We start from the raw sequence: 14,023 nt of genomic DNA, 5'->3' as shown, positions 1-14,023 counted from the left end.
TCCGACAGGCCTCAGGGGCCACAGACTCCATAGCGAGGAGGCTGAAGTGTGGAAAACCGCCATTTAGGAACTGTGAAAATAAGGTTTACCGTGCAATCTTTTGAATTTTTAGTACTGATTTTACAACGGCCCAGTCGCTTTACAACACCTTCAACATCTCAAGCAATCAAACCTCAGGGACTGAAATTTGGAAATAAAAGGTCCAGGTCTTTTGAATAACACTTCATTTTTTTATAGAGTGGCATGGCCCTTTGGTGGGACTTAACACACAGTAGACAGGTCATCAAGGGTATCACAGTAGCAGACTTAATTTCATATAAAAAAATGAAAAAGAAAGGAGGCGTCCTTCACAGAGAGGCTATACATGTAATTATAAAAGATGGTGCAATAGCATCCTCTTGTGGCACATTGTGAAGGAAAACATATATTTACACAGATTATTCTAGTGCCAAAAGGAAATCGTTCCCATTCAGTGTTAGTTTGCATGACAAAAACATTTTAAAAATCTAGTTTCATAATCTGTATGCGCAGAGGATGTGCAGAGGATTTAGGATGCACGTGACATAAATATAAAAGCAAACATAAGCTATAAAGAAAAGTCAGTTTTGAAGAAAATGATACGGCAACTGATTTCCATCACAAGCGACATGCAGACTGGGGAACAATACGTATTTGATTCTTCATTTAATCCTGCTGCATTTCTTTTTTAAACACCAACACGTCTTTGGTTCTGTGATGACAACCACATGGAACAAGATGCGCATACGGTACAGTTGCGTAATTTAAGACACATCGGGACCTACATTTGTATGACTTGATTGAAAGCTTATTCTCTCATTACAGAGGAGTAAATACAACCATCTGGATCAATAAAGCGTTGGCAATTAAAAAGCTTTTAAAAATACTGCAAGGCACACAAAGCATTATTTTCATAGAAAACGTCATATATAAAGAAGCTTGTTAAAAACATCAAACCGTAATAAACACATGGTCAAAAAATTTAGTTTTTTTTCTCCCAGGCGAGTATGCAAATAGAGAATAGTATATTGCGAGTAAATGCATGTGAAATAGAATAAAAAGACTGAATACTAAATACATTTTTTCTCCCTTTCACTTGAGTTGTGGGGAAGAAAAGAAGTTGACCTGCCGGTTGGAGGTAGCAGTGGCAGGTTTAGTCTTGGTCCCAAATCTAAGTCAACAAGAAAACATTCACAAAGTTACTTCTGAAGTAGAACGGAAAATATTATCTGTTGTGTGAAAATTAGAAAGTTGTATACACAATATGTTAACAGGTTTGGATTTGGTGTAGAAAAAAAATACATTGTTATAAAATGTATCATGGCGATGTACTATTTCTAAAACAAAGCCATTTTGTGTAGTATTTGTCATTTAGTTTCCTAGGATGCAGCGGTATTTTTAGCACTGCCTAAGCTAAAGTGAGCGAAGCTAGTCTGGCTCTTCCAGCGAGCCACCAGCTCTCTAATCCCCTGGCCGTTGTCACGAAGGGTCACGGTCTTGTACAGCAATAGACTTTATACGTCGATGTCACAGGGTATTATTTGATATGCAGGTGAATATTTACAAACCAGTAAAATAATAGTAAAAGAAAAAAATCTAAAATGTTGCCATAAAATCATTTTTTTGGACAGTTATCCATGGCTGTGTCGCTTTGTGAGCTGGCTTCCCTTATCTTAGATAGCCATACAGGGAGCTTTCTTTCTAGGTAACTACTTTACTTGAAAATGATTGAATAAAATAACATAGAACATTGAAATACGATGGCAGTCAAATAAATGTAATGTTGACTAATTCATGTAATTATTCTTTGTGCATGGTCCTTGTGTCTCACAGCCTTATGGGATAACCTACATGACCAAGGAACTATCTGATGATTACTTGAAAAGTTGCCAAATCGACCACAATCGTACCTAGTGTGATTGTTTCCTACTAAATAGTGACCTACAACATGGTAGTATGACCTATATTTGGCATTTAGGATGCATCCTCCTTCCTATGTCTATATCACAGCCTATATCTATTGATCGAGATTTTTTAAACGTCCCACAATATACATTGTCCTATCGCCCAGCCCTAATATCAAATGAACGAGTGAATGGATGACTTACATCGTGGTGCTGGAGAGGGTGTGCATCATGCGCTTGGACAGCGAGCCAGAAGAGGGCGTTTTGCTCATCATGTGATGCTCCGGTGTGTTGACAGGCCCCAAGATGCTCACTGATTGTTCAGATAAATAGACAGAATTACCCATCATGCATCAATCAATGATTACGTAGCCTCTTTAGAAAAAAAATATATATATATATTTATCGACAAGACGTTATAATAAAGACGTTGTAATTTCCTTCATAAATAATATAATTCAAATACCACCCAATTTCCCAGAGTCATGTTTTCAAGTGGCTTAATAGCATAAGACATTACCACTGTTGATGGACATATCCATTTGTGAGCCGTTGTCCATGGACATGTTCTCTTGAGGAACATACTGGGTCCAGTAGGAGGCTGGGATTTTCAGCAAGCGCTCCACCACCTGTAAAAGGTAATAGAAACAATGGCCCAGGGATCAGGTCAAAATCACTATCCACAACGCGTAAGGTTTACAATTAACTCAATGAGTAGACACTGATATACGTACTTTTTTGGTTACCACCTTACAAAAAAATTACATTATTTTGCCATTCATTATCATTAGTTAAGGCAGTAATAAGCATTAACTAACAACAAACTAACAGTTAACTAATGGTCTAGTAATCATTTACTATTGGCAGGGGTGCACATAACTTTTTTTAGTGAGTTACTCAGGTGAGTACCAGGAGATTGTGTTCGGTACGCACCCCACACACCTAACATCTGATCTTATGAAACTTACCCAGTTTCACAAAGGACTTCTTAAGCACAGCAGTGTTTTTTGCTCCACCTTTTTCTTTTTTATTAAAGGTTTTATCAAACTGCAGCAGCTTCACCACAGAGCATTTGAATATCTCACCAAAGGAACGTTGCGATCAGCTTATTTTGCATAGTTTTCCAGTGTGTGCGTGGTGCACAGCGCACATGAGCACACATTTCATGGCGCTTATCATCCATCGAGCCACGGCACATCTTGGCGCTACTTTAAAAAAAATAAAATGATTTTCTTCTGCTCTGGCTGCCTTTTCTTTGCAGGTGGCGAACGTCAAAGCACCTGCTCAATGTATCTCTTTTTTTTTTTGATCTCCTGTTAGTGACGCTAAAGCGTTGTAGTGACACAAGTGACGTTACGCATCCCTGACTATGGGCGCGCCTGCGTACTTGCATACCAGTTATGTGCACCCCTGACTATTGGTACTCATGTTAAAACATAATAATTTATACATTATTTAATAGGGATAGGGTTAACCTTAACGCCTAAGGGTTAATCCAAACCCTAACCCTATTCAATAATGCTAACAATAATACCTTAGATCAGCGTTTCTCAACTGGTGGGTCGCGACCCAAAAGTGGGTCGCGGACTCATTTTGAATGGGTCGCGGAGTGTAGGAGAAAAAATAAAATAGCTAAAAATATTACCAGTGATTAGGCCATCTGATTAGAGATGAGATTTTAGGTTATTTTTAGTGAGCCGGATAATTTGGATCAGCTCACCAACAAGAGCCGGCTCTTTCGGCTCCCAAACGGCTCTTCAAATGACCACTTATACCTTTTATAATTCAGCCAAATGTAGCCCGTTTTGACTTATGATTCCTATGTGTCGGCCTATATATCACTTTAATTACTAAGTTCAGCACTACCTATCTCTGCGAAAGTGGCTTCTCAACTTTGGTCCAGCTCAAGTCCAAGCAGAGGAACAGGTTGGACGCTGAACATGATCTGAGAGTAGCTCTGTCAACCATCACCCCAGACTTTGAAACAAAGCACAGGAGACAGGAAAAAAGCACATCCCCAACTATCTGAAAAGCTTCACTGAACACTTGTTGAGTAAAAACAATCCGTTTACTAAGCCAACTTGAAGATTATATTTGTGATTACAATTGTGTATGTGTGATTGTTTTAGAGAAATAAATTTGCTAGGTTTTAATAAAAATGGGTCGCGACATAATGACCATGAAAAATGTGGGTCCCAAGGCCAGATCAGTTGAGAACCACTGCCTTAGATGACATGAAAACCATTACCTTAGTAAACATGAAAATCAGAAGTAGAAAAAGCCCATAAGTAGTTACTAGACCATTAGCTAAATGTTAATTACCCGTTGCTTATTAGTTAATTATCATGCCTACTACTGTTAATTAATGGTTAATGACAGCATTGTACCCTTATTGTTAAGTGTATCCCTTTATTTATGTGTCATTAGATTAATGAGTCGGTAAGCTTCAGGCATCTTGCACAGTACGCCTGCAGACGTTTGAGGTGGAGCCAAACACCTTGACCACTAGCCTCTCCTGTTGACCTACATCTACAAGGGCTAGTATCTAGAGCGTCGTGTGGTGGAGCGTATCAGTCCGTACCCTGGGCTGCCGGCTGGTGTCCTGCAGGATGGTCATGGGGTCGGGGGCCGCCAGGGCATGGCCCACCAGGGTGGGGCCAAACACCCGAGATAGATTGTTCACGTCCATCTTGGTCTCCGGACACTGGGACACTCTGGGGGGAAGAAATGATATAAGAGACCAAGACTAGAAGGATAAGCCTAACTGATAGAATCTTAATATACTGTTAACACTGCAGCTGCCTTTAGGTGCATATAGATCGATACTGCCCCCACAGGTGACCCGAGCAAGCAGGAAAGGTGTAGGAGGATCCAATAGAGTGCCTGGATGTTGAGGCGCAGTTTTTCATACTTTTACTGGATTAGATGCATTTGATTTTAAAAGAGCTACATTTTGGTTTTACACCAACGTACGTGGTTGGATTGATTTAATTTGATAGAGAAGATCAAAATGGTTAAGTTTCAGGTTGGACTAGGAAAAGAGATTGGGTGAAGCAATGAACCATGGGAATATTGACAGAGAAAGGTACATAGCATCTTCACATGGCCCTGAGCAGAGGCCCTTACTTCTGCAGGTGGATCATCAGGCACGCCAGGGTGTCTCTGTTGGGGCTGGGAAGCTCACTGACGGCCTGGTACACCATAGCAAGGCTGTTGTCCTCATCCTGGATTTCTGGATGCAGAAACATTTACATTTTTTAATTAATAAATGAATGTTACTCTCACTTACCCTGCGCCATAGTATGACTCAACAGTGTACTTTTGCTCTTCTATGCATAATTGCTGTGGTATTCGTATTTTATTTTGGATTCTTTCTACACAGATGACCGAAGGAAACCCTTTTACTCTTCTATTTTTGAAATCCCTGATCCAAGAAAAAAGAACAACTAACTAAAAAAGTCACATTATCTTCATTTGAATGACTATTTACTACTACTTAGTCATTGAACAGAAGCTCGTATCCACCGCCATTTTGAGGATGCCTTCGGGTACCTTGTGGTTTGAACCCAGAACAACGGATGGCCTAGCGGTCGGACCACCAGACCACCGCGCCCTAGGGACTCACCTGCAGCCTCCATGAAGGCCTTGTTGAGGTGGAAGGTGAGCAGCGGCTGCGAGAGGTTCCTGAGGAAGTCCTTGAGGACGCCTGTGATCACGTTGATGTCCTCCACCTTACTAAGGGCCGGTAGGGTCTTGCCTCTCAGCAGCTTCTCCTTCAACTCCTTCACCTGGCGGTCGGAGCCGGAGAGACGGTACAGGCCCACCTGCACACAGAGGGGGAACCACAACGCTTAATGGTTGAATGATTCAAATGCCGTTTCACTAAATAAGGACCAGAAAAAAGACCTTCAAAACAAGGAGAAAACACAGTGAATAAAGCTGAAAAGAAACCTGCTCTTATTTGTAATAATAAAAGCCACCGACAATTTTTTTTTACTTTTCAGGATGCATTAGTGATACGGGTAACATTATTTAATCTTTTTATAAACATCTTTGTGCTTTAATGTCATTGACAGACTAAAATAAAGAGTCACCTCATTGAGTCCCCTGCGTTCGATCTCTTTGATGCAGTAGACCACCAGGACGGGCACCATGGGGGAGGTGCTGGGGGCAAAGTCAGCCAGTGTCACCTAAACAGAAAAACACACACACACAGACACACACGTGAAACCAATGACGAGTAATAAAGACTAACATCTAGTTCCTATAACGGCCTTGTTGAGTTTGGGTGTAAAAAGACCCACCACCATTCTAAGACATTGTGAATATGTTATTTCATTCACGTAATACAAAGGAGGACACAAGGTGCAGTACCTCTGTGGTCCTCAGGGGGGTGCTAAAGGCGATGGGGTTGCAGGGCAGGGGGCACTGCTCCCGACACTCTGGATGGGTGACCACCCTGCACTCTTGGCACCGGAGATAGACCTTCCCAAACTTGGTCCTTCTCCCACAAGGCTGGCAGAACTCTGACCTGATGACCTGTGAAGTACAGAAGGGGACATCATGGACTGTACTCCAACATGTGAGGCTAGCTGTAGTCTCACAAACCAGACTTTAGATACATTTCCAAAGCCTTATGGTAGACAAGCTCAAATCAGGGGTGAACAGAGAGTTCACCTCCCTTCGTTTATTTTTTGTTTTGACAAATCATGGCGCTGGAGGCTGGCAGCCCTGTTTCCTGTTTTGAAAAAAACAGGAAACAAGGCGTAACTCCACCCCCTGCAGTTTCTGGTTTCCGGCCCAGGCTCTCTGCCGGCTCCCACCAGAAGTCCTGCTATAAGTAGTATAGTATAGTACTGTATAGTATTGTAGTATGTAATATAGTTTATAAATAGTAGGACTGCGGGATCAGAGATCAGGTTTGCTGCGGTACATCTTATGTTACCGGTATGCTTGCATTATAAACACAGGACATGTCTGAGAGGGCATTACCGTTTTGGGAACAAAGTTATGTTTCTTCCCGGAAGCAGAGTTGTTCCTGGGGGTTCTTGGAGTGGGTGGGGCCTTGGTAAACGGCATACTGGGTGCATCGCTGGTGGTCTCGGATTGGTCGGTAGTGGTATCCGTCCATACTGGAGCAGCAGCTATAGACGCATCACGGTCAGACACCTAAACTGTACTCAACAAATCTCCAAAGTTGAACAGAGGATTCTGCTCTATTTAACTATGTTATTGAATGGAGACCCATGCAGACGTCCTCACCACTCTTCTGTCTGTTTCGGGTGTAGTAGGGCACCGTCTCAATGGTGGAGACGGCCTCCACGGGGCCACCTTTAGCAGAGACAGTGATGGTCGTCTTGGTTACCACCGACTCATTCACCTGATGAACAAACACATTCAATGTACAGGAACCACATTACATAGGAACCATTAGCAAGGAGCGTTTACTCTCTGTTGGATATAAACTAGGACGTTCTCCCAGACATGTTATAAAGGTTATGGAATCCTTTGATGCAGGTGTAGTAGAGCAGGTCCACCAGCAGAGGTCAGTATTTACCCTGTCTGGGTCTCTGCGCCCTGACGAGCGAGGTCTCTTCACAGGCTCTAGGAGTTGTCTGGAGGACCGCTGGGGATATGAAATCAAATGGGAGAATTATGAAGGCCACTTCCCCAGATGATGGGACTATTCCAAACTACACCCAAAATAAAGAGCTAAACCCCAGACAACAAGAAAGGCATTGATGAATTAAAGCTGCACTCACCCTTTTCTGGCGTTTCTTCAGCTTCACAGTCCTGATGACAGAGGAGTCCCAGTCCTGAGGGGTTGAACGAAGATAATAAAGGCTTGTGAAATTCTGATCCACAAATCAAAGTTGAACAACAACTTGCAGTTAGGCAAGGACACAAGCACCTGGACTTGGGTTTTCTAACAGAAAAGGTTCACTAACTTTTAAAGGTTTGAAAAACTGTATGAAGCTACAAAAAAGGCTGTTGTCTTGATATATGTCTGATTTCAGTTACAAAGGATTTATATTTATATTACACGTACAAATGAACCATGGTAATGATTACAAAAGTTTTTTCATACCAGAGAGTCATCCGTTTGGTCATAGCTAATGTCTGACAGCATGGAAGCCGATTCATCAATGGTGGTTAACCTGTAACGTGAGGGAAGGAAGGCCGCAAGGGAGTTAGAATCTATTGGACTATTAACAACCTAGGGGCTTTTTCTGTGACTGATTATTTGAATCATTTTTACTTTGAGATGTTATCTATTATCGTGGGGTTAGAGATACGCTTCAGTTTCAGAGTTGTATGGGTAAGAGTGCATTCTAGACACATTCTTATTGATATAAAGAAGCAGGATAGATTACCCTCAAATCACTTTATTGTAATTCACCAAAACGTATAAATAATATAAATCAAAAAGTTAATTACAATCTGTAAATGTACCTTTCTCTGTCTGTGGCCACTATAAGTATTACAAAAATGTAGCACCCCCTTCCCCATAGCTTGTGTGGCTGCATCAAAACAAGCCAGGCTGAACATGCTGTCCAGACCCAGGCCGGAGGCTCTGACCTGTGGCTGGTGTTGACGTTGCCCTTGGCGGACTGGGCCGCCTGGGAGTGGGCGCTGAGGAAGGCCAGGGCATTCCTCTGCTCCTCACTCAAGTGGACACTGCTGCTGTGGGTCTCCGAGATCAACAGGTCCCGAATCAGCTGCAGCTGACGCTCCTGTAGACGAGCAGAAGGCACGAAAGTGTGCAGGGCAAATGGTTTGAGTTATTGTCCTACCTGTTAGAAGCAACCTTCATCAAGAGATATAACACGGTCAGACTTAGTTGAGGCAAGGGAATAAACACAGTCTATAAGGCAGGGAGGTCTGGTGGTTAGGGTGTTTGATAAACGTTTGATTAAAGACTATCCTAAGCATTAAATAGCTGGAGTAACATATTGACATTAAACTACTTAACAATACAAACTAACTATTTAAATATACGACTAATCGCAGAGAAGTTCTCGGAAGAGAGGCCACCAGAAAGAGAAAGAACCCACCAGCTTTTCGTACTCGGCCTCAGCTTTCTGCCGCCTCCGGATCTCCACGTCCACCTGGTTGCGGGCGTGCTTCAGCTTGACCTCCAAAGACCCCCTGTCCGTCTCGGCTTTGGCCAGCACCTCCTTACAGGAGCCCAGCGCCTCGTCCGCTTGGAGCCACTTTTTACGGCACGCCTCGAAGCTGGTCGCCATCTGGATAAACTCTAAACAACATGGACAAAGTAGCAGTATAAAGGTTCGTTTTTTTACCAACTCTGTATGGTACCCCAATATAATTAATAGATACTAGTTTGTTTATTGACCTTTATAAAAAACAATGACAAATCTGCATTAGCATAGCAATAAAAAAAGACCTTTCCCAGATAGAAGGGAAGAAGAGTATTGTGAGCAGAGGAGGGAAGAGAAGAGAAACAAAAAGGCATTCTAATGGAAATGCTCTCCATTATGCCACCTTCTTGCAGATGGAAATTGTGGCCGTACCCCACAGACCATTTTGTCTTCAGCTTGCTTACATTACAGTCACACACAGAGATATTTTCCCGGTACATTCCATCTCGCACTTTTCTCTAGTGTAGCAATTTCACACAATGTTATCAGTCCAAACCAATTGTCAACATGTAGGTGCAGCAACTGGAACATTATTATCAAGTACTTTTGGCCATTATTTCAGAGCCAAACAGTGAAGACAATGCGAACCTTAATAGTGGTTAATGATTGGGTTTTCTGGTCCCTGAGGTGAAACATTCCAAAGTAAAAGCTGTGTAGACTTACGTGGTTCGACGCCTTCGCTGAGACTGTCCACATGACTCAGGAACTTGTCGTACAGGTTCACCACTGAGGTCTCCATCGTGTCTGGCTCTGAGGTTCATACGATCATAAGATAGTGATTTCAATTGTTCCAGACTACTTTAACACTCGAACGTAAGCGATATGTATACGATCATGCGTATGTAACAAGTAATTACTATCGTCTTTAAAGTAAATGTTTTAAAACTATCTATGTTACGATGATCGTCTAAATGTCCAAACAATAACGTAAAGGGTATTTCTAAAGGACGAAGTCATTATTCTGTCTTGGATCCAGATAATCCAAAAGACGCAGCCAATCCCTGTCTGGAATCACGGCTGCTATTGAAGATTAACATTACGTTACAAAATATTTTAAAAGATGTAAAATAGTTGTTACCTGTGAGATATCTTAAGGTCTTGATGCACGTAGCTTTAAACACATAAAATCTTAAAGTAACATTAAATTCAGCATTCCACCACGTTAGCACCAGGAACCGACGGAGCAGCCACACCTGTCAAAACTCCCCGAGATTTTGCCGAGTGCCTCTCAGTTTAAAAACAGCGCCTGTTTACTTCCTCGACGTGGAGAGAATATAAAACTGCACTCTTGCGACACCGCCGGGCGGGGGTTGTAACTACTCGACTATCCTTACTGTGATTAGTCTCAACCTTTTACCGTCTATCTTGTTACTAATATCACAAGTTCATAACTAATGTATTTTATTCTTCATAAATGTATATCTTGTGTTGTGCAATATATGCATATTAAATACAGTTGTTTCAGTTAAACTTTTTTAGATTAGCTGTGCATGATTAAGCAGAATAAATCCACCAAAACAACATGGGAGAATGTTAATCAATAATATGTGGAATGCTCTGTCATCAATTGTGTCAGGACATATAAGAGATAGATATACTTATATATATGTGTTGACTGTCGAAGCCCTAATAGACAGAGTGTTACGGTGTCCTCTTTAAGGACAAAGCACATGATGCATAACACCATAAATCATCCAAGGCTGGCATATCTGGGTTCCCAGCAACTAAGATTTGCAGGATTTAATGAAGAGAACCTGGAAACCACCACAGAGGTGTTTTCTCTCAAACACACACACACAGACACACACAAACACACACACACACGCACGCACACACACACACACACACACACACACACACACACACACACACACACACACACACAATAAGCTGTCTGATAATGTAGGGTATGTTCAGTATGTGTTTGGGAGCGATGGTGTAAACGTGCATGTTTGTCTTCTTTTTCACAGTGCCACAGGATCCATTAGAGATGCTTGTCCGTCAATAGGAGCTCTCTGCCGTTATCAATTATTCAACACCATTCGTACATTTTATCCTGTCAGAAATCATTTTACTGTTTACATTACTTCATTATAAAAGCTGTCTGGCTGCTGTATATTGGTCTGACTGGACAGCTAATTATATCAGGAAACAATGTTTGGCATGAACAAAAACACTGAAAAAACACAGGATGTCATTAATTTAGGAAAACAGAGCAGTTACAGTCAAAATAATATTGCCTTGTAGGCTAATGTATACTGAAGTGAGTGAAAGTTCAGCGTTCGAGTTTCCCAAAAAAAAAGAAATTATCTGTCATAGCAATAAATGTTTGAATACAGAACTTAATTCAGGTCATTATTTGTATCTAAATGATTCATTAGTAATGTGTGATAGTTTGTTTTGCATTATATGGCAGGGTAGGTTGAGTGGTGAGTTTCCGATTAGGCCCCCAACCCTACCTGCTTCTTTATGACTCTGGCCATCACAGTTACACACACACACACACACACACACACACACGCACACACACGCACGCACACGCACACACACACACACACACACACTCTCACACACACGCAAACACGCACACACGCACACACACACACACACACACACACTCACACACACACACAGACAGACTGTAAGTGCTTTTGAAAAGCTCTATAGAAATGAAGTATTATTATTGTTGTTATCAAAGCACCTGCTGAAAGTGGAAAAACTTTTTTTGAAGGGCTGAATGGTTCACCAACACAACCCAAAAACCTGAAAATTAGGCGCGGATTGATACACAAACCTTTTGGAGGCCACAAAGCGTTTTTATGGAGGTTCTAGAAGTATGCCAATCGCAAATTGTGCTGACCATGTGAGGAGTTTCCTCAGAGCAGCATCCTCTGTAATGGATCCATAAGGAGCCTCATGAGGATTAGTTTGCAGACAGCAAATGCGTATACTTAGCAGATGCATTGTGAAATTCCCATCTCCTGCACATCCTGTGTGCTCCTTTGAAAGTACAGCTATTTTACACAACAGCAGTGTGTTTTTAATATTACTTCCTCTCTAGTGCTTGAGATCCATACCTCTCGTTTTCTTCACCTGATTAGTTTATCTTATAATACTTATAATTACTATTACTTAGTATTACTTATAATACTCACATAATTCATCTCATAATTCAACTCATAATTCATAAGCAGGATTCCCACACATAATGTGACAATGCACTAATGAGGAAAACACTCACCTCATCATAAACATAAATTGAACTCATTATTATAGATTAAGCCAATGCAAAGATAAGAAATATGCTTGTGTGTTTATGAGTGTGCTTGAGTGCTTAAACGTCTAATTAATTTAATTACGCACAAGCCATTGAAGAGTGCTTCCTGGAGGAGGCTTTCTCTTACTAACAATGCCTGACAGAAAAACATAAACACATCCAACAAGGTGCACCATCTGAACCTCAATACAATTAAGTGAACTTTAGACCTGACAAGAACGCCTCTGTAAAATAATTTATTAGTTTATGCTTGCTTTAACGGTGTATCACATTACTTGATCGAGGTTCAGGAACATACATCAACTACAGCATATTTTCTGAAAAAGATGCATTATTTGGCATAATCTCGTACTGTTTGTAAATTGCTACTGTAAAACGTATCTTAGGTGATAAACAACTTATAAACAGTATTGAAATGGCCCTGTAGTTTCATAAAAGTGTTTCAAAGAGGCAGGCAGTGCTGAAAGTTGGTGCCGATAGACAATGCATTTGTAATGTTAAAGGGTAATTCCGGTGTAAAATGGATTTGGGATATGTTTAGTATGATAACGAGTTGAAACGCTCGTTTTGGAGCACAAAAACCGTATAAAGACGCTTTCTTCAGTTGGCTGTTTATAGCCGATTCTATCAAAACGCTATGAACTTAGAACGATGGGGGCACTGGTTATGGTAGATCACCCGTCGACGCCACTTTGTTTTTAAGACTCGATAGGTAGATTGACGAACACAGAGATTGTGACATCCAACAGCAACACGCAAGCTCTGTGTTCGCCAATCTACTTATCGAGTCTTAAAAACAAAATGGCGTCGACGGGTGATCTACTGATGGTATTGTGTGTATATAATGTCCTTTTTAATAAACAATCTGTACACTTACAAAGTCCTCAATGCCTCGTTTTATATGTTAAGACCCTTATTATACTACCAAAGAAGTGTCAGGCTACGTTTAGCCTTTTAAGTGGTTTAAAATAGCGATTTAGTTTTTACCATAACAAATGCCCCCATCGTTCCAAGTTTATAGCGTTTTGATAGAATCGGCTAAAAACAGCCAACTGAAGAAAGTGTCTATATTTTGTGCTCCAAAACGAACGTTTCAACTCGTTATCATACAAAACATATCCCAAATCCATTTTACACCGGAATTACCCTTTAAGAGGATGCAGACTAAATAAAAAACTTGGATTTGCTCAGTTAATCTAGTTTGAGTCTAAACTCTGAGATTTTTAAGTAATTGAGTAAATAACTTAAAACCTTAGCACCCCATTACCCTGTTCTAATGTGTAGCTTATTTTTTAAATGAAATGAAATAAAATGTAATAACTTAAATCAAATTCCATCAAATTAATAATGTAATGGGAGTAATGACTTTATGTAATGCAATTGTAAAATTAAGGATCAATGATTGTAAAACTAGGCTGCAATCCAATTCCTGCTATTTGTTCCAAAGTCATGCCTGATGCATGCAAAGCAGTGTAATGAAACATCTTGAAGATATTGACTACCAACTCCGTTATTAGCATCTTGCATCACAGTTTTCCGTTATTTCCCCTGAAGATTGCCACATTTTTCTTCTGATTAATGAGAACACATGTAAGGCAAGCAAACTATTCAACAAAAAAATAGAAAAATGGTCAACAATATATATATATTTATATACTTTT

General features: G+C 40.8%; 1 protein-coding gene across 1 annotated transcript; it reads right to left on the bottom strand.

Annotated features, from left to right (window-relative positions):
• Window positions 1–256: 256 nt before the first annotated feature.
• LOC307083544 (rac GTPase-activating protein 1-like) lies at window positions 257–10,291 on the bottom strand. The gene is made up of 17 exons (XM_079747461.1): window positions 10,164–10,291; window positions 9,749–9,835; window positions 8,978–9,180; window positions 8,502–8,656; window positions 8,011–8,080; window positions 7,685–7,738; window positions 7,480–7,548; window positions 7,185–7,302; window positions 6,915–7,066; window positions 6,297–6,461; window positions 6,017–6,112; window positions 5,548–5,746; window positions 5,049–5,154; window positions 4,504–4,636; window positions 2,443–2,551; window positions 2,127–2,235; window positions 257–1,189 (listed from the first exon to the last, which is right to left on the bottom strand). The coding sequence occupies exons 2-17, from the start codon at window positions 9,822–9,824 to the stop codon at window positions 1,111–1,113; spliced, it is 1,893 nt and encodes a 630-aa protein (XP_079603587.1). The 5' UTR covers window positions 9,825–9,835; window positions 10,164–10,291; the 3' UTR covers window positions 257–1,110.
• Between the last annotated feature and the right edge of the window lie 3,732 nt (window positions 10,292–14,023).

The sequence above is a fragment of the Pollachius pollachius genome (genome assembly GCF_949987615.1).
Source record: "Pollachius pollachius genome assembly, chromosome: 12".
Taxonomy (NCBI): Eukaryota; Metazoa; Chordata; class Actinopteri; order Gadiformes; family Gadidae; genus Pollachius; species Pollachius pollachius.
Note: the sequence above shows the minus strand (reverse complement) of the source record. Positions and strands in the feature narration are given on the sequence as shown.

What these genes read in the sequence shown, in the direction of transcription:
- LOC307083544 (XM_079747461.1), bottom strand. Translation starts at nt 9,824, where the DNA reads ATGGAGACCTCAGTGGTGAACCTGTACGACAAGTTCCTGAGTCATGTG. An exon ending in AGGCCGAGTACGAAAAGCTG is followed by an intron (nt 8,657 to 8,977) that starts GTGGGTTCTTTC and finishes GCTCGTCTACAG; the next exon opens with GAGCGTCAGCTGCAGCTGAT. An exon ending in CTGATGATCCACCTGCAGAA is followed by an intron (nt 4,637 to 5,048) that starts GTAAGGGCCTCT and finishes TCTTCCCCCCAG; the next exon opens with AGTGTCCCAGTGTCCGGAGA.